This window comes from Colletotrichum acutatum (assembly GCF_030867785.1).
Source record: "Colletotrichum acutatum strain CBS 112980 chromosome Unknown BDZ83scaffold_41, whole genome shotgun sequence".
Taxonomy (NCBI): Eukaryota; Fungi; Ascomycota; class Sordariomycetes; order Glomerellales; family Glomerellaceae; genus Colletotrichum; species Colletotrichum acutatum.
In genome coordinates, this window is record NW_026849035.1 from 288,376 (window position 1) to 313,070 (window position 24,695).

The 24,695-nt window shown below is 53.7% G+C and overlaps 10 protein-coding genes across 10 annotated transcripts; 6 read left to right on the forward strand and 4 right to left on the reverse strand.

Annotated features, from left to right (window-relative positions):
* Window positions 1-1,198: 1,198 nt before the first annotated feature.
* On the reverse strand, window positions 1,199-2,817 carry BDZ83DRAFT_619784 (quinate dehydrogenase). Its single transcript, XM_060508151.1, has 2 exons — window positions 1,474-2,817; window positions 1,199-1,415 (listed from the first exon to the last, which is right to left on the reverse strand). Exons 1-2 carry the CDS (start codon window positions 2,335-2,337, stop codon window positions 1,320-1,322), a joined length of 960 nt encoding a protein of 319 aa, XP_060365562.1. The 5' UTR covers window positions 2,338-2,817; the 3' UTR covers window positions 1,199-1,319.
* Window positions 2,818-3,619: 802 nt separating this feature from the next.
* On the forward strand, window positions 3,620-4,675 carry BDZ83DRAFT_576428 (3-dehydroshikimate dehydratase; the record flags this gene model as incomplete). Its single annotated transcript, XM_060504916.1, has 1 exon — window positions 3,620-4,675. The coding sequence occupies one exon, from the start codon at window positions 3,620-3,622 to the stop codon at window positions 4,673-4,675; it is 1,056 nt and encodes a 351-aa protein (XP_060365563.1).
* Window positions 4,676-5,848: 1,173 nt separating this feature from the next.
* On the forward strand, window positions 5,849-7,152 carry BDZ83DRAFT_576508 (inositol monophosphatase; the record flags this gene model as incomplete). Its single annotated transcript, XM_060504923.1, has 6 exons — window positions 5,849-6,026; window positions 6,111-6,162; window positions 6,231-6,674; window positions 6,737-6,808; window positions 6,869-6,994; window positions 7,044-7,152. 6 exons carry the CDS (start codon window positions 5,849-5,851, stop codon window positions 7,150-7,152), a joined length of 981 nt encoding a protein of 326 aa, XP_060365564.1.
* A 59-nt stretch (window positions 7,153-7,211) lies between these two features.
* BDZ83DRAFT_719218 (iron-containing alcohol dehydrogenase) lies at window positions 7,212-8,366 on the reverse strand (the record flags this gene model as incomplete). Its single annotated transcript, XM_060512155.1, has 2 exons — window positions 7,212-7,774; window positions 7,829-8,366. 2 exons carry the CDS (start codon window positions 8,364-8,366, stop codon window positions 7,212-7,214), a joined length of 1,101 nt encoding a protein of 366 aa, XP_060365565.1.
* A 373-nt stretch (window positions 8,367-8,739) lies between these two features.
* BDZ83DRAFT_619795 (WD repeat domain-containing protein jip5) lies at window positions 8,740-10,461 on the reverse strand. The gene is made up of 2 exons (XM_060508152.1): window positions 9,910-10,461; window positions 8,740-9,821 (listed from the first exon to the last, which is right to left on the reverse strand). The coding sequence occupies exons 1-2, from the start codon at window positions 10,175-10,177 to the stop codon at window positions 8,827-8,829; spliced, it is 1,263 nt and encodes a 420-aa protein (XP_060365566.1). The 5' UTR covers window positions 10,178-10,461; the 3' UTR covers window positions 8,740-8,826.
* Window positions 10,462-11,576: 1,115 nt separating this feature from the next.
* Window positions 11,577-12,960, forward strand: BDZ83DRAFT_651346 (family 18 glycosyl hydrolase; the record flags this gene model as incomplete). Its single annotated transcript, XM_060510443.1, is given in 3 exon segments — window positions 11,577-11,701; window positions 11,780-12,044; window positions 12,058-12,960. 3 exon segments carry the CDS (start codon window positions 11,577-11,579, stop codon window positions 12,958-12,960), a joined length of 1,293 nt encoding a protein of 430 aa, XP_060365567.1.
* A 3,057-nt stretch (window positions 12,961-16,017) lies between these two features.
* Window positions 16,018-16,557, forward strand: BDZ83DRAFT_576450 (marvel domain-containing protein; the record flags this gene model as incomplete). The annotated part of the gene is made up of 2 exons (XM_060504919.1): window positions 16,018-16,093; window positions 16,157-16,557. The coding sequence occupies 2 exons, from the start codon at window positions 16,018-16,020 to the stop codon at window positions 16,555-16,557; spliced, it is 477 nt and encodes a 158-aa protein (XP_060365568.1).
* A 2,413-nt stretch (window positions 16,558-18,970) lies between these two features.
* BDZ83DRAFT_576527 (glycerophosphoryl diester phosphodiesterase) lies at window positions 18,971-20,221 on the forward strand (the record flags this gene model as incomplete). The annotated part of the gene is made up of 1 exon (XM_060504927.1): window positions 18,971-20,221. The coding sequence occupies one exon, from the start codon at window positions 18,971-18,973 to the stop codon at window positions 20,219-20,221; it is 1,251 nt and encodes a 416-aa protein (XP_060365569.1).
* A 418-nt stretch (window positions 20,222-20,639) lies between these two features.
* BDZ83DRAFT_619812 (diphthamide biosynthesis protein 2) lies at window positions 20,640-22,405 on the forward strand. The gene has a single exon (XM_060508153.1). It carries the CDS (start codon window positions 20,748-20,750, stop codon window positions 22,296-22,298), a length of 1,551 nt encoding a protein of 516 aa, XP_060365570.1. The 5' UTR covers window positions 20,640-20,747; the 3' UTR covers window positions 22,299-22,405.
* Window positions 22,406-22,595: 190 nt separating this feature from the next.
* On the reverse strand, window positions 22,596-23,988 carry BDZ83DRAFT_304846 (uncharacterized protein). The gene is made up of 2 exons (XM_060502271.1): window positions 23,505-23,988; window positions 22,596-23,414 (listed from the first exon to the last, which is right to left on the reverse strand). Exons 1-2 carry the CDS (start codon window positions 23,556-23,558, stop codon window positions 22,863-22,865), a joined length of 606 nt encoding a protein of 201 aa, XP_060365571.1. The 5' UTR covers window positions 23,559-23,988; the 3' UTR covers window positions 22,596-22,862.
* Between the last annotated feature and the right edge of the window lie 707 nt (window positions 23,989-24,695).

A 24,695-nucleotide genomic window follows, 5' to 3' on the forward strand; every position in this document is an offset into this window, starting at 1 on the left:
CTTCGTAAGACCTGATCATGTTTCGTAAGCACATCGTGGAGAGTGAATGATCCCATCTGAGCCCGCGAAGGCTCAATTGTGGTGCGAGAAGAGCGTCGGTACAGGGGTAATTTGCGGCTTACGAAGACAAGAACGCACGCCGGGTAAATGTTACTGAAACTCGCAATGTATATGCACGGTACAGTTACAGACCAAGGGTTACGAGTCGCTCTTGGCCCATTCTCTGGAGACAAAAACTGTCTGGCCACTGTGATGTCGGGCAGAAGTGGAAACGTATATCCTGAAGGAACTCAGGGTCACCCGTAATGTTTTCGTCCCGGTGCCTACGATATGTACAATCAATTTGCCAGGACTCGAAATCTGGCAGGATTTTGCTCAGGTGGAAAAATCATTGCGAGGAACATGGATAATTGCATGAGGCGAAGATTGCCTTTCAGATTTGTGAAATGATTTCGAAGCACTTTACGCTGATTACGGTTGCTGGGTGTCTGAAGCACACCCACCGAGTATGTTTCTCTGTTCACACGAAGAATCGACTTTTTATCCATTCAAGCTAGCTTGTGATCACTTCATTGGAGCGAGCATCAGATAGAACAGAATCAATGCTGGTGCAGCAAATGCGAATATTTGGACGCATGCATCAATACGGCTCTTTATCCTAGGTTGACTTCATTCCGCGCGCCTCAGTGCTTACTGCACCTTACACGTGGACACAAGATGACACATCTTCGAGTGGGATCATTACTAGACTTAGACAAGTTGGTGGCACTCTCCAGTGTCAAAATCGTTGCTCGTGTATGTATGGTAGCACATTCCATTCAAAGGAAAAAAAACCACTACCTGTCGTACGAATACTGCCTTGGCCCCTGGGCTGAGCAACTATGCTGATCCGCCGCTCAGGTAGGATCACAAGGACAGACGTAATGTGGAGAAGTGTAGGGATCTGAAAAGTGTGTGCCGGCCTGTGGGAAAGTGCTTACCCGGCAGGTCACCAGTCCCTATTCGGCGTTTGTTATGCTAGTTTGCATTGAAAGGTCAAAGACCATCTAGCCACCTAACCTAGGTGCCTGTCTAAACACATTGACGTGACACCAGGCACAAGTCCAGCTCAGGTTGACTCAGAAATTATGAAAGCGTTGTACGGATCAATGGTCAGGAAAATGCTGTCAGGGCTATCAAGCACCATTCACTCAGGCAAGATCGTAATAGCATCATCTCATAATCCAGATTTCATGAATCTTCATCAAAAGTCATCTTTTTCTGTTAAAACAGTCGCTGAGAATCTAGCTATGCAAGGCGTCTATGGTGATCATTATTTTCTACAATTTTGAGTGTTGTGACAGCTTTGCCGCAATCACGTCCTTTACTTTTTGGACGGTGAGTTCATCAACCTCCTTGCCAGTCCAGTATCGGTCCTATCGAGATGTTAGAAATGTGTGTGAGACACAGAGTTCAAGTTTTGTGCAGACTGACTTGTTCGAGACCTTGGTAGATCATGGCCTCAGTGCCCAGAATGACCTGCCAGCCAGCATCCTCTGCGAGGGCACCGATTTCCGTGTAAGGCGTGGGGTTGTAGCACATCTCGAGGATAGCACCCTTGCGATCCTTGTTCAGGAACTCGACAATGATCTCACGCGCCACAATCTCCTCTGCTGTCTTGGGAGTGAAGTTGGGCACGCACGCCACAATAGCGCCGGGGGCTTCGAGGTCTCTCGCCTCCTCGACGGTGGAGACGTGATACAGATTGTCTCCATATCCCCGCGCGGAGCATTCTTCGATGACGGCGTCGACTTCGCTCTTGTCACGGTTGACGAGATAGATATCAGTGGCCTTCATCCACTTGCGCAGGGCGTAGACGGCACTTCTGGCCGCACCGCCGCCTCCGATAACAAGAGCCGGCTTGTTGTGGTAGACGGCATCCGGGTCGGTGACGTTCTGGACAAAAGACTCACGAACGCCGATAACGTCCGTGTTGGTGCCGCAGTATATCCGCTTGCCATCGCGTTCTCTGATAAAAAGTGTGTTGCAGGCGCCGACATCGCGGCACTCATCCGTCAGCTCGTCGAGGTGAGGGATGATGGCAACCTTATTGGGCATGGTGACTGAGCTGCCGTAGAATTTGGGGTGCTTGATGAGTTCCAGAAACAGCGGCAAGTCTGCCGAGTCCAGTCTCATTTGCTCCCATTTCAAGCCAATACCCTCGTAGATGGTGGTGTGTAGGAGTGGTGACAGGGAATGTGTGATTTTCTGGCCAAACAGGTAGCCGTGGCGGTCAAGCTGCTCAATCTTAACCGCAATAGTGTCTTCCACCTGGTCAATGGGAGTAGCACTGGCCATTGTTGCTTGATGTGAGTTGGCTGGGTTTAAGAAAGTCAGTGATATCGGGATGAGATCAAGGGTCGTATGTCTCTCTTTCTCTCTTAGTCGGTAGTTTCGAATGATATCTGCAAGGCTCTTCTGTGCAACTGACTGAAGAGTAGTAGGAATGGCGTTATGGCAACATGCAACAAATGGAGAAAACCAGGGCTCTTTTTAGTCTAAAATCGGGTGGGAATTGTCAACCGCAGAAAATGGGGGGGAAATGGAGTCAGATGGAAGCCACTTTTTGTGCCTCGCTCTTATTGCCTTCTTCTTGTCTCCAAATGGAGTGTCATCGGTCCAATGACAGCTCTATCGAATTAATCATTCTTGCGGAATACGGGGAAAAGTCCGGGGCACTGGGACGGGCTTCTCGAGATCGCGTGGAATCCGCATCAGGGCTTTTCCCATCGGCATCTCGCCGCGATTTCAGAGAGGGACTTCCGGCAAAGAACTCTCCAGCCAACAGCCAGTGAGAAGTGCCGGACAGTCTAGGCCTCGGAATGGTGGGCATACGACACAAAGGCCGCCCGCCCCCCCCCCCCCTGTTCGCTTCGCGCTCCCACTCATCCGAGTGTCAGCCTGGAGAACGTTTATCCTTAGGGTTGGAGAAGTGTTCTTCCTGACAACCGGCAGCGCCTGACAGGTACGACGTTACCAGTCGTCAGTCTAGCTTCCTATCAACCACCACACTTGGTGATGGGCGTCGTACATGCCGCTGCCACAGGCTCGGGGTGTGAAGACGTGCGGCAGCGCGTCATTCAGACTGGCCCGGCTACCCTCGGGCGCCCCAGAAATCCCCAGATCGGTATGCTTGCAAACATCTGACGCCGATAAGATGGGGTAGCTGGCGGGTGAATGACTTTCCTCCTCCCTCCATCGCCCCTCGGGCGTCCGGTGTGACCCGGATACAGCATGGCAGCAGACGAGATCATTGGGTAAAGCTGCCTACCGTTCTTTGCGAAAGAGTTGCCGTATGGGTCTCCCATTGCCATGCTGCTTAGATACGGGAATCGAGAGCTGCAAATAATCTTCCCGATCCCCTGCTGCCGAGGGCAAATGTATACCAGTAGACGTCCACCTCTTTAGGCCCAGGTACTCCCTCCATTCTTCACCTAAGTCCATCTTGCTACTCCTCTATACCAGAAAGACACATAACACCTTATTATTGAATTGTCTTTGTGTTGTCTTCGCACTCCATCCGCACTAGATACCCTTGCTATTGCATCGTCAATAACCTCACGTCTCACACACAATCACAATGCCTTCCCGGTTAGGAATCAGCACAATGTCGCTCGGCCGATGCTGGGCTGGCCACAGCTTTGAGCACAAGATGGACATGGCCGCCAAGTATGGGTACCAGGGCATTGAGCTCTGGCACGAGGATCTCATGGACGTTGCCGAGCAGTTGCCCGGCGGTGCTGCCTTGATCGACAACCAGCTCGCCGCTGCTGGCATTGTCAAGAGAATGTGCGACGCCCGCAACATCGAGATAATCTGCCTTCAGCCTTTCCAACATTTCGAGGGGCTCATCGACCGGGAGCAGCACGCCCGCCGCATCGAGGAGTTGCGTGTTTGGATCCAGCTTGCCCACGTTCTCGGCACAGACTTGATCCAGATTCCCAGCAACGTCTTGCCCGCAGAACAAGTCTCTGAGGATCTTGAACTCCACATTGCCGACCTTGCTGAGGTGGCAGACATTGGTGCTGCGTCCAACCCCCCTATCCAGTTCTCATATGAGTCTCTCTCCTGGGGAACCCGGGTGGATGTTTGGGAGACCTGTTGGGAGGTGATCCAACGGGTCGACAGGCCCAACTTTGGCATGTGCCTCGATACGTTCAATATTGCTGGCCGCATCTTTGCGGACCCCACATCGGCTTCCGGAAAGGTTGTCGATGCTGAGCAAGCTGTCAAGGACTCTATTCAGCGGCTGCTGACGACTGTCGATGTCTCCAAGATTATCTACGTGCAGGTCGTGGACGCTGAGCGTCTTGCTGAGCCCATCTGCGAAACGCATCCCTACTACAACGCCGAACAGCCGCACCGCATGTCTTGGTCAAGAAACTGTCGTCTATTCTATGGCGAGTATTCAAGAGGCGCGTATCTTCCCGTCCGGGAACTTTGCGCCGCCATCTTCCAGGGCCTCGGTTTCGAGGGCTGGGTCAGCTTTGAGCTGTTCAACAGGAGGATGTCAGAGGAGGACCACGGTGTGCCCGAGGAGTTGGCAAAGAGAGGAGCTGTCGCCTGGTCTAAGCTCGTGAGGGATATGAAGCTGAGAGTAGAAGAGCCATCAGCACAGGTTACGGCGTCACTATGAGGGGAATAAGGCGGCATGAAGAATGAACATTTTGCATAGCGATTGTATAGTATTTACACTACTGTTTCTTTTTTCTTTTTGATGAAAACAATAATCGTATTGAAGTCTTCAGATCAATCTTGACTCCCGCTTTTTGGACTCCGTGTGCGTGACCTCATGAGGTCTTTCCACCTCAAAACCGGTCGAGATCTCATTCTCACACAGATATGATGTGTAAACCTACTCATCGAGCTTTGATCATAGAGTTTTTTTTTTCTTTCTTTCTTTCTCAATTCTTGAACAACGAAAGAGTTGTCGCGTAGTATTGATCCAGGGTATCAGACTAATCGCTCCTATCATGCGTTAATCTTAGGTTTGGAGTGAGCCTGGTCAATTGGGGGGAGGGTTTCCCTTGGCAAAATTGAAGCCAGTTAACTTGGATGAGTTTCCACGCTTAGATCTGAGGTACACTGAGTGAGTCTCTGAGTTCACAATTCGTTACCTTCTCAGGATGCTCTTACATTAGAGCTTCACCGATGTTTACGCGACTGCAAGGGAACCGCCGCGTCATTTCACATAAGAACCTGGTCATCCCTCTCTTGTGTTTCATTTCGTCTTCAGTCATCCTGGAATCTTCGAGGCAACAATGGTGCAGACGGGAGATGGCGAGTGAGTCCAGAGCCCCTCCTTTCTCGAAAGTCCACCACGCACCAGCCTTAGTAATAGACCTTTTGGTAGTGTTCCTTCGTCGCTGAGGATACCCATCTCCAGGTACCTTATCCGTCCGGATAGCGGCCTAGGGGGCCATTTTTGGGCTCTACAGGCGGGGTCCTGTGCGGGGATGCCCCGCTAATAGAGCACCGGACGTCATCCGCAGTGCTTCCGCAGTGGCTCATTCTTCGGTTGGCGGCGGCCCAGCCGTCGAGTCACCACCGATTTACAGCTTAGCAGGTGCTCTGATAACGCCAGCTACCTTACCTTACCTTACCTCAAGGTCCCATAGGTGATGAACCCGGTGCCGACTGTGGACAGCTTGTCTCGTTGCCTCGTGCTATTTCTCGCAGTTTCACACAACTCTTTCCTTTCTGAGTCTTCCGTTCTTTGGCGTGCTTCCTCCATAAGCAAGCTTTCCCGTACAGCTTGTTCAACCGATCCTTCCAGTCATAGATCGTACGAGTCCTAGAATCCGTCAAAATGGCCGACATCAGCGACGCCGAGCTCCGCGAAATCTACGACTTTGCCGTCCAATTGGGCAAAGAGGCAGGAGAGATGCTTATGACGGCAGCCAAGTCAAGATGGGGATCCGGAGGAGAGACGCAGGCATTCACGGAAAAGGATAACTCGGTCGATTTGGTGACCAAGACAGACACTGGTCCGTTGACTCTGCATTTGCCCATGTCCCAATGCTCGTTGAGGCAACTTGTCTCTTGCTGACAGCACGGTTGCCCACTGCTAGAAGTCGAAGCTTTCATCCACACATCCGTCGCAAAGAAGTATCCCAGCCACAAGTGAGTTGACTCACCCCTTAGCTTCGCTTTGCAACGTCTCGAACAGTCTGGCATTGACAAACTTGCAGCTTCCTCGGCGAAGAGACATATTCGGCTGGCGCATCGCGTGATTACCTAGTCGACGAACGGCCGACTTGGATCGTTGACCCCCTCGATGGCACCGTTAACTTCACCCACCTTTTCCCAATGTTCTGCGTCTCGATCGGTTTCGCTATCAAGGGGAAGCCCGTCATTGGCGTCATCAATGCCCCCTTTTTGAACCAAACTTTCTCGTCGCTCAAGGGACATGGTGCATGGATGAACGAGACACAGAGGCTGCCGCTCGTTCTGAACCCACTGCCCGCCAATGCGCCCAGCGGCTGCGTCTTCTCCTGCGAGTGGGGCAAGGACCGTCGAGACATGCCGGACGGGAACATGCACCGCAAGGTCGAGAGTTTCATGAACATGGCTGCTGAGCGCAAGGGACGAGGCGGCAAGGGTGGCATGGTACATGGCATGAGGAGTTTGGGAAGGTGAGTCCGATCATGTCTGCTGCGTAGCATTGTTTAGGTGGGCTATTTTGCTGACGATACAGTGCTACTCTGGATTTGGCATATACAGCAATGGGGTCGTTCGACATTTGGTGGGAGGGCGGATGCTGGGAATGGTGAGCTATCGCGACTATCACGGACTCAGTAAGATACCAAGACTGACGTCGCTGCTTTAGGGACGTTGCTGCAGGCTTCGCGATCCTCGAGGAGGCCGGTGGTCTCGTGACTATAGCAAACCCTCCCGAAGACACGAGCGTAGTCCGGGAAGCCAAGCTGGGCGGAAGGCTGTACCTCGCCATCCGGTTCGTCGAGCCCTCGGACGAGATACTAGACATTGCTGACACTACATAGACCTGCAGGATCGACCGAGACCGAGACGGCACGACAGGCACAGGAGAGAGTGGTGCGGGAGACGTGGAAGCGAGTGAGAACATTGGACTATTCGAGACCCGGCGCGTAGATCATATAAATCGCAGAAGCAGAAGAAAGACAAATGGAAGGAATCCAATCCAATCTGATCTAGAGATCTGTCTTCGCCTCCTCCCCAGCCCATGCTCTGCGGATGATTTCACGAATCGTAGCCTTCTCCGAAGGACGGGGGTTCCAATATGGCTTATCGCATGCCACGTCAGCAACGCGATCGATGTCTTTCTCCTGCATACCAATATCCTGGAGGCCCATGGGTATATTCAAGATTCGAAGTAACTGATTTAGACCGGCTACTATGCCCGCAGGGGAATCTTCAGTACTCTGCGCAAGAGCGGTAGAGAGCCTGGTTCTAGTGGCCTTGGGAAAGGTCTGCGCGTTGAACGCCATACTATGGGGCAGAAAGATCGAATGTGTCTCGGCATGAGGGAGGTTCAGAGTGCCGCCGGCCGCGTGAGCCAGCTTATGCTGCAGGGCGATGCCGGTTGCTGCTGCCAGCAAGCCGGCCAGGAATGCGCCGTACAGAGCCGAGGTGCGTGCCTCGAACGAGGAAGGGTCTGACGCGATTACTGGTAGGGCACTCGACAGTGCCTTGATGGACTCTAAGGCAAAATGGTCCGTCAGCGGGCTAGCCTGGCGGGAGTACAATGCTTCAACTGGATCATATGTTAGCTCCAGCTTGAGGTTGACACTTGGGATGGGTGGACTACATGAGTGTGCCATGGCGTTGAGACCACTCGGACCGCTGACCTTGACCGGCAGATCCATGGTCAGGTTAACGTCGTAGATGACCACCTTGGGCAAGATCTTGGGATCCGTGGTTGACGTCTTCTTGCCATTTTTTGTCTCTCCAATGATGGGGGTCATCTCGGAGCCTGAGTACGTTGTCGGAATAGCTACTTGAGGCATGCCGGTGCGAAGAGCGATTGCCTTTCCTAGACCAACGGCACTGCCGCCTCCAACTGATACGAGAACATCGCGGCCCTGTGCCCGGTCAACCGCGGGACCGATGACATCGCTCGGGTTATGAACAATGGCAGTATCGAGAATATCAACGTCTGAGAAACCCGTTTCTCTCAATTTATCCCGAATCGTTGTGGCCAGAGAAGTCCGAGACGGGGAGCAGATGATGAGAGGTTTTGAAAGCTTGCGGGACTGGAGCTCGCCGGGCAGCTCATTGACGGTACCCGGTCCGAACAAGACCTTGGGGGTGGTGATACCAAAGATGAAGGAATTAATGGCGTCCATGGCATATGGTAGCTATTTAGTTCCTGTGCTTAGAGAAATGATTCCTAGTGAAGGTCGTGATGGAAGATATAAATGCGTTTATGTAGGAAGCCTGCCGTTTATTCTGTCAGTTGTTTGTCATCGGCGGGGAGCGGGGTCCGATCGCTGCGGAGGTTACTCAAGTCCCGGGCCCGGCGCTGAAGATCGGCAATCGACAGATGGGCCGGAAGGAGGACGGAAAACTATTTCGTCAAACGTCTCCAAGCCCTCCGGTTATTGCGGTTAAGCCGCCACTGCCGCCAGGACATTCTCGGTCATTTTCATTTCCCCCGACAGGCATAGATCTCCTAGGATACCCAAACGCCGAGAATAGTAGTCACGGCTTCATCAAGATGTAACAGAGTCAAATTGGTTTCATTAGCGGCTCATCCTTCACTACAGATGGCACTGGAGGGTATCATTAAAGAGATGAAGTCTCAAACTAGTCCAAACCGTCAAAGCCTAGAATGCCGTGCGCGCCCATGGGACCAAGCTTGTCGGCTCCCATGTTCTGGCGCTTGCTTCGCGGCTTTGCGTCGTCGTCACTATCGCTATCATCGTCGCTGTCACTGTCTGCTCGACGCTTGCCAGAGGTCTCGTCATCGCTGCCGCTGTGGCTATCCTCGTCACTGCCTTCGGCCTCGCCCTGAAGTTCCGACAGCTCCTCCCACACCTTCACCGTCTTGCCACCGGCCGTTATCAGGCGTTTCTGAGAGTCGAAGGCAACGGAAATAACACCTTCAACATCATCGTGTCGGAGATTCAAGGACTTGTCGACTTCCCTGGTGACCAAGTCAACCACCCGGAGGCTTCCGTCACCGAGGCCAACGACGAGCTTCTTCCCCAGCCCAAGTTCTTCAGGGACCAATGCCATAGCGTCCAGACTCTCGCCGCCGCTCTTTCCGCCGTCGACAATGATGCGCTCTTGTTGGTCATCCCATGCACCCTTGTCCCAGACCGTGACCACTCCAGAGCCGGAGCCGACGGCGACAATACCGTTGTTTCTGTTGTTCCTGGGGCCGAGACCGGGGACGTAGGCAGCAGATAGTAGCTCGTCTTCTTGGTCGTCGGAGCGGACAAGAACGCCTCTGCGCACGTCTGTCACAGCGAGCGTCGTGCCGCCAATGGAAACCCATTGCTTGGAGAAACCAGAGGTGCTCTCGGCGGACGGAGGCAGCGGGACGATGGCAGAGACGTAGTCGGAATGAGGGAAGTGTGTCTGGGCAGGCTTGGCCGAGGGGACGCCGTCTCGCAGGTCAAAGATGTGCATGGCTCCAGAGTCGCAGCCGAGAAGGAGGCTTTGGGGGCTCAGAACGTGCATGAGAGTCGGAGCGTCGATCTGCTTGTTTGAGGAGGGAATGATAACCTTGGAGATGACCTTGCCAGTCGTCGGGGAGAAATGCTTGATCAAGCCATCGGTACCGGCGGAGTAGAGAGCTAGCGATTCCAAAAACACAAGTCAGCCACGGCTTCGGGGAGGAGATTCCCTTAATGTGTGCAGCGCATTTGGGGCATGGCTACTTACCAGAACCATCGTGGCTGTAGGCCAGGGCTCTGCAGCTTCCCTTGTGACGCCTTGTGCGCCAAACGCTGTCGATAGCCCCCCGCCCTGTTGATGTTATACTCGTGTCCGGGTCATCGGAAGCTTCGGATTCATTGTCGCCCGAGGAAGGAAGGCGGAAGGTTTCGACATGGCCGGTAGACAAGCCAACGGTCAGTAGCGGCTCGGTAGGGTGGAGGACCTGGGTGAAGACCTCAGCGGAGAGGGGGAGAGTGCAGAGGTTCTCAAACATGATCGCTGCATCAATTGAGCAGGAAACACTCTAGAGAAGAAATCAGCTTAGACGGTGTGAGAAGGAGTTCGAGGGGAATTGAGTCGAGGTCAATTGCAGGTCGAAACAGGAACAAAGCTGATTGACTTAGACACGCGCAGGCGGGATGAAATTTTCAAGGTGAAGAGCTCACCGAGAGTTGGAGGACCCCACCAGAGCTCTTACCGAAGTACGAGCCTTAGACTAGGTTACTTCTAGACAAGGTGAAGAACGGACCGGGGGAGGCAGGACCTGGTCGACATGCACCCAATGCGCAATGTTTGGAAGCCACAAAATGCAGAACAGAACACCCGAGCGCTCGGTTTCGTATCTTTTTGTTGCTGGTTCCACAGAGAACAAGGGACTGGACCGTTGAGATACCTTCGTTACCTTTCGTGGCATGAGGTATCCGTACCCGCAAGTAATTGCACTATCTCACAGACTTACGAATAGGTTCGTCCCTCTGCATCAAAGTTACATTCAAGCTCCATGGTAAGGTTCCCTTTGCTGCAACACACCAGCCGGGAACCTATTCGGCCATTGCCCTGTGTACCTTACCTTACCTAAGGTGTGTACGGATACTTCATTAGCCGGCGACTCGAAGATTGTCCCACCGGCAGAGTTGCCAATTGATTCGGAGCAGACACCTTGGGGCTCGGGCGCGAAGCACCATGAGTATTGTTGGCAGGTATTGTTTTCCAATTGCAGCACATCTTTCTAGTTTTGAGAATCCCGTCCCTTACTCGACGTTTCCAGCCTTGGGATGAACAACACCGACTCACTTATCATCTTTGGTATGGAAGGTTCCTTATCTTTTTGTCTTCGAGGTTCCTTCCTCTACTGACCTTACCTTAGGTACCTTGAGGTACCTTTCCTAGGTTGAGGTGTTTGCGAATATTCGTATCTGCTCACCCTGGAAACAACGTCCCGTTGCCTTAAGGTTAATTGCTGCGGGGTCCTTCCCCCTAGCTAGCAGGTGCGTCAATGCCGCCAAACACCGCGGGAGCACCGTCTTGGGGTACCTCCCCTCTACTGCTAGGTAAGGTAGGGACCTAAGGTACCTTACCTTGGGATGCATCCGCCACAGCGGGGTTCCTGCACCGAGAAGATCCCGGCGAAAAGAGGAAGTTGAGGAAACATCGGACACTCGGCAGCTGATTCACCTGTCGTTTCTCCTTCCCGATCGCTTCTGTTTCGCCCGTCTTTACTTTTGGTCTGTTCCTTTGTGTTTAAGTCTGCTGACCGTCATTTGACTGTCTATTCCTGACTTTGACGCCCTCTCGCACTTTTCGCTCCTATCCTTCATCTCCAAGTTCATGCCCGCGCTCTGCGAGAGCTTCCACACCTCGAAGCCATCCTCTCTTACCACATTGACACCGACATGAGGCTACTGTTCACCGCTCTGGGCGGCCTGCTCATACCTCTGCAGTATGCCGCAATGGCCTTCGCCCAAGAGACTGCCGGAAAGGCTGCGTCCGATCTCAAATGCGTCATGTATCTCACCGGGTGAGTGACCACTAAAGCTCATCACAAGGCGGCTTCGGTATGTAGCCATGGTAAACGGACATGAACCGCTAACGCAAGCCACAGCCAACACCCCAATGTCCCCTCCAGAGAGCTTGTGTCTCACATCACCCACGTGGAGCTGGCTTTCATGAACTCGGACACCTTCAACAAGGACGTGGCCGAATGGCCCCTCTTCACCACCGTTGATAAGGTCCGCACACAGTTTATGCCTGGCACAAAAGTAATGGTCGCCATTGGCGGCTGGAGCGACACCAAGGGCTTCGACACCGCCGCCCGTACCCCGGAGTCGCGGAGGAAGTGGGCCCAGAATGTTGCCGACATGGTCAAGGCAACAGGTGCTGACGGCATTGATATGGATTGGGAATACCCTGGGTGAGCTTCAATCACCCGACTACCTGGGGCTGCGGCCACTTCAAGGAACCACAGCAGAGACAATCACTAACCCCCAGACCAGCGGCAATGGCGAGGACTACAAGGTCAAGAACAGCACCAACGAGGACAAGAAGTGGGAGATTGAGGCATACCCCTTACTGCTTGAGGAGGTCCGCAGACAGCTCCCCAAGGGCAAACTCATCTCGGCTGCAACTCCGGGTCTCGAGCGCGACATGATTGCTTTCACCAAGGAAACGGTCCCTCGTATCGTCCGCAGCCTCGACTTTGTCAATGTCATGACCTACGATATGATGAACCGTCGCGATAATGTGACCAAACATCACACTGGCATGGAACTGTCCAGAATTGCCGTCGACAACTACATGGCCCGAGGAGTCCCGGCTCACAAGATCAATCTCGGCTTTGCCTTTTATACCAAGTGGTTCAAGACGACGGATTGTCCAGAGGGCAAAGAGGTTGGATGCCCGACACCCCTCATGGAGGATCCCGTCACGGGTGGAGATCTGGGCCAGACGGGAGGCTTCAGCTGGAACGACGGGGTCCAAGAGGACGTGAAAGCTTCGTTCGAGAGAGCGCAAAAAGAGGGCAAGTATGACAAGGAGGGCGGAGGCTACTACTACCTTGACAGGGCCGAGAAGCGGTTCTGGACATACGATACTCCCGACGCAATCCTTCGCAAATTCCCCGCCCTTGTCGACGACAAGAGACTCGGTGGCGTATTCGCTTGGGGCCTGGGCGAGGACGGCCCCGAGTACAACAATCTCAAGGCGGTCAACAAAGGCCTGGCGGAGCGCAGGGGAAGCTTCCCTTGGGGCCCTGGCCCTCACGAGGCTGATGAGCTGTAGGTAACCCCTAGACAGAGCCTGCAAAGCTTTGCCGTTACTTTCCGTTCCATTATGTGAACAATCGTACTCACTGCCGGGTTGCGCGTAGTGCCAATCGTGCACCGTAGCACGTGAACTGAGGACGCTGACTGATGGATCTCAGTCTGCAACTCTGGGCTTGAATGTGGTTATTGGAGTGTGGTTGACGATAAGAATGTTGAGAATTACGAAGTCGAGTAGTGGCTTTCTCTTGCCCACAGTGGCAAGACCCAATGAAAGCGCAGTTGGTTCAAGAATCTGCGACTGGCAAGCTTGGCTCTCTTGTGACGTGCCCTGCGTGCGGTTCTGTATGCATAAAATGTGTCATGGCTCGGACAATTACCTCGTGTTAGGATGACAGGCTGGCGATGTGGTTGCCGAGGCGGATGATGGCGTCTCAAGCTACCCAGATTCCGTAGGTTTTGGGGTGGTTTGGGTAGATAGGTACAACAGTAAGTACCTAGGTATGTAGGCGTGGTAGGTGGGTGATCTGAACACGGACTCGCATTTCTGGAGCTGATGTTCAACATACTTTTCTATTGTCTCTAATCAGACTCTAGTTTCATCTACCAGCATTCGCACAGAGGGCTGGCAAGTTGGGTGTGGTGGGCAATACCCAGGGTTGCTCTACGATCTAACGAGATGCATGTCTCATCCACATGTCTTGGAAAAGACCGCCTCAACGTAATGGTGTTCAGCTGTGCCATGGGGAATGATTGGCGCCGTGAATTCGGAGAAGAGGCACCGTCGTTGATGTTCAGCCATAGAAAATGTTATGGTCTGTGGAGTAAAGTAGCAGGAACAAGCATGGGATTCGAGCGCAAATAGAGAAGAGGCAGCGGGTCGAAAGACACGACAGAGTGAGTCTAAGGGTTCACAGGGTTCACGGGATTCAATAGGGCCCACCATAAAAGGCTTGGAAGACGAGGGTTGAAGCTGGCATTGACTCATTGTTGCAAAAGGGACTCGAGCGAGAGGCGAGAGAGGGCGAGGGTAAAAGGACGCGTAGGTATCCGTAACGGGTTGGCTGAGGCGAGGGGCTGAATAAAGATTGAAGTAGAAGGCGAGGCGAGGCAAACGAGAGCGGAGGGCGATGAAGGGCACCTGGCGGTCTGAGAGGCTGTTGGCACTGCAGTGCGGCACTGGCACTGGGTGGGAGGTTGGCAGTTGGATACCTACTGTGTAGGTACTCGGTAGCTAAAAAAGACGGTGGACTCACGTCATCAGGGATCCAAGTTTTCCCAACCTCAACTCTGGGCCCTCGGGAACTTAATGCTTGGACGCGCAATGTACTTATACAGTAGTCCGTACGGCGGGTGACGGATATCGTGGTGCCGAGACCGGGTGGGGGGACCCGCTCTTTGCCGGCGTTGGCTTCATATGCGCCTGCCTCGATTAAGGCTGGCGACAGTTGACCTCTAGTTTTGAGCCGTCGTCGAGTTTCGAGCTTGTGTGCTTGTGCAGCTTACCTTGGGGAGATGGATGCGCTGGTGTTGCCTTTTGGCTTGGCTAGCACCGGTAGTTGGTTGGAACGTTGGAGTGCGGAAAGGGCGTGTGTGTGAATTAACCTAAGTGGGTGGCTTGACTGAGGGATGCACGGGTCCGTCATCCATGCCTCTGCATCACGGGCCAGAGATTGCAGAATGCAGGGTCGCGGAGAGGTGCGGTGAACCGTGAGGTTTTCAGTGGCTGACCTGGGCTTGGGCAGCGCCAGGATGTTTTTGATTGGGACTTGATTGATGGTTTCACTGTTTGTCTCTCCGGACAAGCCAAGCTGGGAATGCGTTACGCTGACAAATCTGCCTGCTAAAGGTAGGTACCCAAGGTACCTTAGCTAGACATGGGAAATGGAACCAACCTTGAGGGTTGATGTGGAACTACACCTAGGTGCCTTTGGTAGAACCAGTTTCTTTCTTCCTTTTCTCTAGGTATGATTTCCTGTGTTGCCTACCTTAGGTAGGTGGCTTATTGAGAGGAAACGTCAACGGCCTGGGCATCGAAGGGTCGGCAACGACGTTCCGTCTGGAGCATAAGGTAGCAAGTATAAGTACTTACCTGGGTGCCTTACTGATGGAGGGGGGTGCTCCGAACTCTGTACGGACTGTACGGCATAAAAGTCTGGAAATGTCCTGGAGATTACAGAGAGATTTGACGTGACTGGAACATGACATGGCACGCTCGAGTCTTAGACTCTTCCATGTTCTCGTTCTCCACTAGATGTTTGTCTGGTTCCAGGCGGGTTGACAAGATCTTCACTGGGATTGCAGATGATGGAGGGTGTGAGAGGTGTCCTAAGTAAGTACAACAACCTAAGGAACATAAGGTAAGGTAAGGTAAGGTAAGGTAAGGTAGGTAAGGTATGTAGTGACCTACCTACCTATGGTGACGCTTACCTAAAATTGGAGTACGATAGCGGAGACCACCAGCTAGGCGAGTGTCATCCGCCACGATGAGTAGCCTGAAGTGGCTGAGGATTAGCGACGACTTCACTGCTAGCGCTTGTGTTCCATTGGCGAGAATGGCCTGTCAGCCCTGGTGGAGGCATCCCAAGGTCGACAATGAGGTCATGCTCGCGGCTGGAACCACGTCATTCTCGACCTTCCACATCACCACACGCCCCTCCTTCCACCTCATCACCTCACAGGCTCACACCCCTCCCATTACGCATCGTCAACTCCATCCAATGCCCTCACAGGAGGTACTGTACTTTACTGCCTTACACATTTCTCGCCCGATGACTACGTAGTGGTGACTTTAACCAAGCCCAGCCCAACGGGCGGTCTGTCTCCCATCTGACGCCATTCTACCTACTAGTAATTCACACTCCAGCAGGGAAAACTTGCCCAGCTTCCGTCACCTCTCGCCCACTACTTATTCAACGCCATTGCCTCTACCAGCCTACAATCGTGAATCGTCTATCTCTCCATCCACTCATCCAACCCCATCTACTCAGCCATCTCTCGCAGACCTGCGGTATCTCCAGCAGCCTACACCATCCCTGTCAAACATATTACCAGAGGCATCATCTACACGCTCAACATGGTTTCTCTCGTACCCATTGCCCACATCGTGGCTGCTGTCTTCTCTATCATTGAGCTCGGCCTCACTTCATATGGTATGCTCTCTCTTCTCTACCCGCCACATCCTTGCATCAACACATAAACTAACACCATCACAGTTGCCAGCGGTTACAATGGCTACAATGGCTGGAGCGGTTGGTGGTCTCGCTCTCCCGATATCGTCAACTTCCTCATCTTCAACTCCGTCTGGTCGCTGCTCGTCCTTGCCTATGTCGGCCTGACCCCTCTCTACATGACCCGCCTCTTCCACAAGCTCGTTTCCCTCGCGCTACTTGTCATCACCACCATCTTTTGGTTTGCCGGCGCCATCGCCCTGGCCGTCTTTGTCGGAGCCCCTCACTGCGGCGCCAACACATACTGCGGCTCCGCCCAGGCTGCTGTCGCCTTTGCTTTCTTCATCTGGGCCATCTTCATGTTCCTCACCGTTCTCGATACCCTCGAGGCCATGCGCTCTCGCGGCCATGCCACCAAGCACAACCACGCCTACCCTGGTGCTTAAACGACCAACGATGAACGCGATACAGTTTGGCTTGATTTTGAACGGCCTTTGGAATGGCGTGGAAATACCCCAAAGTATGATACGGAGTTGTGGGCTTTTTGTTTCTAGTGTGTCTAGCCACCATACCTACCTTAGCTGGTGTTCCGGGTTGTCTTTGTTATATGGGTGGGCGTACGAGGCTCCAAGTGAACATGAAACTTGATCAATATCTTATTAATACCATTCATGTCACGCGCAAATTCGAAAGACCCATGTGTACAAACAGTGAAGATGAGTTAAGATGCCTCAATGTTCAATAATTCGTCAATAAGGAAATGATTTGAGTGCGTATTGATATTGGGACTTGGCACAACCTCCTGGACTGAATAATTCAGGTATACGACGAAATTTGAAGCTTTAGACCACCGCACCAATCGACGGTAAACCTATCCAAAGTATGGAACCTGAGGCTATTGTCTCATGCGTTGAAGATGCTTGCCTTCTTGAAATGCCTTGAACTTGCATAGATAGGAAGTCGAGCTGGTCAGATCAAGGCCATCGAGAACAAAGTGGAGGGCCCAGAAGCCTTCACGGAATGCCAGGTGCCATTTAATCTGTCCCACCACCTTTCAAAGCTGTAAAATCGGTGGATGATTTTGAACGTGAAGCTGCGGGTCATCTTTGTTTTCATTCCTAGGGTCCAAGGGCAGTTCCTCATGACTTTGGCATTCTGTGTATAGCAGCGAAAATGGTAGACCAAGACTCAAATAAGAGGCTTCCATGTCGGATTCTCGAAGTGCCATGTCTACGGCAGCAGTAAGAAGGCGCGGATCCTCTTGTACTTTGCAATACCCCCAATATCCCAGCCTGCCGGACAGGTTTAAGATTTGTGCAGATGAGGAAGACATTCGTAGCTTTCGAAGCTTATCTTGGTCTCTCTGGGGGGGGGGTCGCTCGCTGCCAATGACTCGTGGGGTTGATAATGGCGTCTTGGCGGTGATCCGCTCTGGTTGCGATACCGTGGCATGGGAGACTACCAGGTAAGGTAGTTAGATTGCGACAGGCGGCGACGCGGTTTTTGGGCACCGGAGACGCCGGCCGCCGGTTACGGGCTCGGCGGCAACGGAGAGCTGTCGGGTCAGAACGGCGAGGTGAGCACCCCTTGCAGTCTGCTGGTAAGCTCCCCGCCGTGGGACTGTCCGGTCGGCCAAGAGTCTGGTTTCGTCGGTCAAGAATTCACCTCGGTGTGCCCATCTGCAGGTCGCGCACGTGCATCGGGTGCAACCAGTGAGGTTCACGATGCAATGGAGGGAACTTCGGTATTTAGGTGCCTTATGGTAGGTACCTATGCAGTACGGAGTACCTCAGGTAAGGCACCTCACCACCTCAGTAGGATAGAAGGCATGGGATGTCAACCTTCCTTATCAGCCCAGCCTTGAAGTGAGGTGGGTGGGATCGGAGTTTGGGATGACCCAATTGACGAATGAGGGGACGTCCTTTCGGCACGCAGCTCTACTCCACAGCAGCTGCGGGGCCGCCAAGGACCTTTGGTGGAGCCGTGCCGCCGTTGACCCCTCACCCTTACCCGACCTTACCTTACACTTACAGTAGGTACCTCACAACCTTCCATCACATTCACAGTACTTTATACCTACTGCGTCAGTTGCGCTGGGAAACAACCTACCTGAAGCTGTCCATCCTGCCTTGCCCGGCTTGCCTGCTCCTGCTTGTTCGGTACGGAGTAGTATTGCTTCATCGATTGTATCTACTCCATAAACAGACTACGGATCCTCTTTCAGGGACAAGATCCTTCCATTGACACGTGCTGATAACCAGCACGTTCTACGGTCGGCCGCCAATTCTCCATCCATCTTATTCCGAGCTGCGGATGCTGTGGGTGGTGCTGACCTTGTCCCTGTCCCTCTAGTGCCTACCTCCTCCATACACGGGACGGAAACATACACATACGCTGCTAAATCATTACAGGGAAAGACATCAGACGGCTATACCGAATGCAAGCATGTGGCCCGACGTATTCCCAGGGCCTGTCCAGTCTCCAGCCTTCCACGAACTGCTCAGCATCATGTTGCGAAACTAGTAATGCATTGGTTATCATAAACCACATAAGTATTCCACAACGGGAAGCCTCCTCAGAGCCACCCGTCATTAAAGCTGCTGGTCGTCTTGGCAAAACAACCACCACGCCCTCCAGGCCCCAAAGAGAGACCTACATAAGACGGGAACACCTCGACTCACCTCTATTCAACCAGCCGACCGATTTGCTCTCTTCGGCTCTCCCACCTCCCGCTCCTGCTCCCGCGGTCCTTCCTCCCTAGGCCTTCCTCCCTCGGCCTTCCTCCCGGCAAGTTCTCTCTTGATCGCCGTCTCTTCGTCGCGCGAGACATCGACCAGTCACTACCGACCGCCAGTCAAGATGCATCTCAACGCCATCTTCGTCTCGGGCCTCGTGGCTGTCGCTTCCCGCCAGGTCAATGCTGTTCCTTGTCCCAAGCCAGCCCCTGTCTACAAGCCCATCACCAGCATTCAATTGGGCCCAAGACCCTACTGGTTGGTCAACGACATGGACGAGGGCCCTCTGAAGGAAAAACTGCAGTCGTGCTCAGAACAGCCCATCAAGCCCTCCAGCTGGAGCATTGGGCATCGCGGCGGCGGTACTATGATGATCCCCGAAGAGTCAGTCGAGTCAAACCTCGCCGGTGCGCGTATGGGTGCTGGCGTTCTCGAGTGCGATGTCGCCTTCACCAAGGACCGCCAACTAGTCTGCCGTCACTCCCAGTGCGATCTCCACACGACGACCAACATCGTTACCATACCTGAGCTCAACGCCAAGTGCACCACACCCTTCACTCCCGCCAGCAACGGTACGGCCGCGACAGCCAAATGTTGCACCTCGGACATCACCGTCGCCGAGTTCAAGACTCTCTGCAGCAAGATGGATGGCTTCAATGCCTCGGCAGTCAACCCCAAGGACTTCTTGCTCGGTACCCCGAGATACCGCACCGACCTCTACTCTACCTGCGGTACCGTAATGACCCATAAGGAGCACATTGCCATGACCAACGACCTAGGTCTTCAGTTCACTCCCGAGCTCAAGGTCCCCGAGGTTAAGATGCCGTTCGAGGGAGACTACACACAGGAACAGTACGCGCAACAGCTGATTGACGAGTACAAGGAAGCTGGCATTGCCCCTGAGAGGGTCTGGCCTCAGTCGTTCTACTACCCTGATATCCTCTACTGGCTCAAGGCAGAGCCCGAGTTCGGCAAGCAGGGCGTTCTCTTGGACGAGAGCGGAGATACCCCCGAGACCTATCCGGGAGCCGTTGCCAACCTGACTCAGTTTGCTGCTGCTGGAGTCAAGATCATGGCCCCTCCCTTGTACTACCTCGTCACCGTCGAAGACGGCAAGATTGTGCCAAGTTCGTATGCGACCAGGGCGAAGGAGTTGGGCCTTAAGATCATCTCATGGTCTCTGGAGCGTTCTGGCTTCCTCGGAGACGAGACCAAGGGCGGTTACTACTACACTTCCATCGCCAACGTCACGAACAATGACGGCGATGTCTATAACCTTCTCCACGTGCTTGCTCAAGACGTTGGTGTCCTGAGCATCTTTTCGGACTGGAGTGCCACTGTCACCTATTACGCCAACTGTTTTGGCCTGTTCTAGGTGCCTGCAAGCTCCGAAATGGGGAGATATCATAGGATAAGCGAAAAGAATCAAAACCAATGCCATTTCTGACGATAATGATTGATATGGAGGAAGAACATGTATAGAAGCATCAATACCAGCTTAGAAGCAGAAAAGTCGGGTATGAAATAGACTATGACTTCCACATAAATAATCATGTTAGTTCCTTTTACACAAGAAAATCCAATGAATATTGCAATATTAGAATTGTGCGGTTCACCGGTGAACGACGAGAGCCGTCCACTGCTTCCCGCAGTGGACTGTGTACTCAGTAGAGAAAGGTAGTTGACCAATCGACTTACAAGAGTTTCCAATTCAAAGTGGGTAACACTCAACCAACAGATCTACACCGAGCTCACCGACAAGGTGAGTCAGGGCCTGACCTCGATTTTTGGTACCCCGCCATCAGCGCAACCCCGCCATCGACTGATTCCTCTTCCTTAACCCGTTTACCAGAAGAAAAAAAGTTTTTCTTCCCCTTGGTCTTTCCAAAAAGCCGGCGGCCATGACAGAACTCTCAGCGGCTCCCGTCCTCTCGACGCCCGCCGAACACACCTTTGAAGACCCGACGCCGACACCACCACCTCCGCCGACCGCCGAGCGCACCCAAGATGAGCTCGCTTCTGTCTATGAGATCGAGCGCACGGCGCGCGAGATCAAGGAGGGCGGCTGGAACCGCGTGGCCCTCCAGTTCCCCGATGCCATGCTACGCGACGCTTCGTGGGTCGCAGAGGCGCTGACGGAAGCTCTGGGCGGTAACGAAACCCATCGCGTGTACATCCTCGCCGACACATCCTACAGCGCATGTTGCGTCGATGAGATCGCGGCCGAGCACGCCGATGCCCAGATTGTCGTACACTATGGCCGTTCATGCCTCTCGCCGACGTCGAGGCTGCCCGTCATTTACGTCTTTACGCGGCACACCCTCGACATTGACCAGGCAGTCGAGGCCTTTTCCAAAGATTTCCCCGACAAGCAGCACAAGGTGGTTGTGGTGGCCGATGTCACATATCAGGACCACGTCGCCCCCCTCACAACGAATTTGCGCTCCGCAGGATACACAGCTTTGCTGCATACCGAAGTGACACATGACCCGACCGGCACGATCCCGAATCGCAAGATTATCGACTCTTCCTCACCAGACGCCCCCCCGACTGCCGACCTGTCCGAGCACTCCCTCTTCCACGTCTCGACACCGCCCCCGGCGCTTCTCCTCGCGCTCCAGACCCGCATGGCCTCTCTCCATGTTCTCTCGACGCCGAGCCTGTCGACCGACGATCCAACACGGACAACAAATGCCCTCCTCCGTCGGCGCTTCGCCCGCGTGCTGACCCTGGCGACGGCTGGTGTAGTGGGCATCCTCGTCAACACGCTCTCCGTGTCCAACTACCTCGGGAGCATCGACCTCCTGCGCCGGCGTATCGCCGAAGCTGGAAAAAAGAGCTACACGGTCGTGGTGGGCAAGTTAAACGCCGCGAAGCTGGCCAACTTTGCCGAAGTTGACGGCTGGGTCGTTGTAGGATGCTGGGAGAGCGGCCTGGTGGAGGAGGACGCCGGGTTCTTCAAGCCCGTCATTACGCCCTTTGAGATGGAGGTGGCGCTGAAGCCCGAGAGTGAGCGCGTATGGGGTCTCGAGTGGTGGGGTGGTATCGAGAAGATGGACCACAACGCGGTAAGGCAGGAGGAGGAGCTGGACGAGGACGAGTCGGCACCGCCGGAATACGACTTGCGCACTGGCAAGCTTGTGGCCAGTCGACCGATGAGAATGCCGGCACGGTCGGCCAATGGCGAATCCAAGACCGGCGACGACAATGGGGAGGATAGCAGCAGCAGCAGCAGCAAGAAGCCTGGTCAGTCGGCATTGGTGAAGCGAGAGATGGGTGAGATGGCCACCATCAACGGCGTGCTAAGCCCCGGTGCCGAGTACTTGCGATCGCAACGGACGTGGCAGGGTCTCGGAACGGACTACGACGAGGAGAGTAGCACCGTCGTCGAGGAGGGCCGAAGCGGTGTCGCGCGGGGTTATACGGTTGGCGAAGATGCTGGCAGAGCCTGAATAAGAGTGACGGCTGACAGGTTATTTTGAATCGGCGCAAGGTGTGGTACCAAAAAGACATATATATATAGGTACTGGTAAGGACCTCAAGATACCAATTTTTTCCATTATGATTTGACATGTCATTGCTACTGTGTTCTGAAGCGCGATTTGGCCTGGACGCACCGCAGAGCACCTAACGGTCAGTCGTGCGGTCGAGCCAACAAGTCGTTCTGGGTGCTGAAAGGAGGAAGGGAAAGTACAACACGGTCACCAGTTCGGAAACAGGCACATAATAATGGCCTGTGCAAAGGCAGAGCACGGCAGAAAGAAGATGTCGTGAATCAATGTCATTAGATTCGTCATCATGAACGGGTATGCCGTCCACTACATGCGCCGGGTCCCTGGAATTACATGAACCATCCCTGAGCACCGGTCCCAAGCTCTCCACATCCTATCATATCATATCGTGGTATATCATCTTGTCTTCTTGTTAATCTCGTTCTTGTACAAGTCATCAAATTTCCCTCTCTCCGAAAAGTAATAAATGCAGCGCGATTGTCGTAAATCTCGATCGAATAGGTCTTAAACGTAGACGCGACGGTGAGAGTGGGAGCTGCGACGACTGTGGGAGCGGTGGCTGTGGGAGCGGTGGCGGCGGTGACGGCCGTGGTGGTAGGACTTGCGCTCGTAGCTGGAGGACAGGCGGTCACCGTGCATCCAGGCCAGAACAGCGGTGAAGAAGAAGAGAATGGTGTTTATGATGCCAAAGACCCAGGATGCCTTGAGCATGGCACAGGGCTTATCGGTGAAGAGGTTGAAGCGGGGCCCAGAGATGGTGACGAGGCCGGGGAAGTTTGCAGACCAGCGGCCGTCGCGAGATAGATTCGTACAGTCGACGTAGTTGATGCCGCGAAGGTACCAGACGGCGGCAATGAAGGCACCAACAAAACCAAGGTCAATGACTGCGACGAAGAGCGCATTTGTGCTGCTGCGGTGGTAGCTGAAGAGGGTGAAGATGGCCCAGGCGAGGGCGAGGACGGAGACGATGAAGAGGACAAGGATGGAGTCGGGAACAATTACGTTGCGCTTTACGAAGCCATCGACGAACCAGGCAAGCATGCCCATGGTGGGGATCTGTGGCATTTTGTTAGTTTTTTTTTTGGTATATAAAGGAGAACAACGTCGGGTAGTCGAGACAATGTATCAATGGGGGAGAAAACGTACCAAGGTGACGATTTGGAGGAATCGCGTCGCCGCGAACATGACGGCGAACAACATGGCGGGCGGTCGGAAGCCTGAACGGCCGGGCAAGGAGCTATTGATTGCTGTGTGGAAACGTTGCGACAAGATGCGTCAAGATGCACCGGTGTTAGCGGTGGTGTTGTTGCCGTTGTTATTACTGCGCTTGCGACAGGCGACAGGCGACGACGGATCGAAGGAGTCTTGAGATGGATAAAGATAACGGCGGCCGATGAAGAGGAGTTACCAAGGAAGGTAGAGTAAGCAGTGAGAAAAGCAGACGAGCAAAGCCTCGCAGACTCGGTTTTTTTTTTTCTTCTGTCGCTCGTGTTTTGTTTCTAGAGCACCTTCAGATGAACGGGTGGGAGGTTGGGATGGGGTGGGAAGGGCGGTTAAATAAACAAAGGTGCGACTTGTGTGTGTGAGAGAGAGGTGTGAGCCAGAAACAGAGCCAATGCAGGTCGGGTTTGGGTTTGGGTCAGCGAGTCTTGCAAGTTGCAAGTTGGGACAAGCCCATCCGGGGTGGGCAGCAAGAGCAGGATTGACCGGGGGGGGGGGGGAGGCGAGGAAGTGTGTGTGCGAGAGATAGAGAGAGAAAAGGGAAGAGAAAAAAAAAAGCAAGGCAAGGCCAGGTTTATTTCGTCGTGGTGGTGAATTGGTGCGAAATGTTGGTGTATGGTACGGTACTCAAATGGGGAGGTTGGGCTGGATCGCGGGATACCAGTCAAGGATGCATGGACCAAGGATGATGAGAGGTGACTGGTGAAGCAGCAAAAGACAAGGTAGCATCCAAGATGCCGGGTGCCCTGGCCGTTTCCCGCCGTGTTGTCATTTCCTGCTAAATTTCAATTTTACGCTCACTCTCAGTCTCGCTCTGGCCTATCGATTTCAATCTTACCCTAGACTCGTGTGCATTGGATGAGGTAAATCCATGAGGTGGACAGGCGGGTGTGGGATGGGATAGAATAGCGATGAATGGGGATGAAGGCCTCACATAAGGTAAGTAGTGCAGGCTTCACATGGATCCGGGAACTACAGTGGTAGAAGAAGAAAGAGGGTTCCGGCTGCGCAGCTCGGTGCAACAGTTCGCGCGGGCTCTCTCTCTCGCAACTTGGGTACGGATACAGATACGCAGACGTAGGTGGGTATGGATATCGATGGCACGGCCTTGCTTGA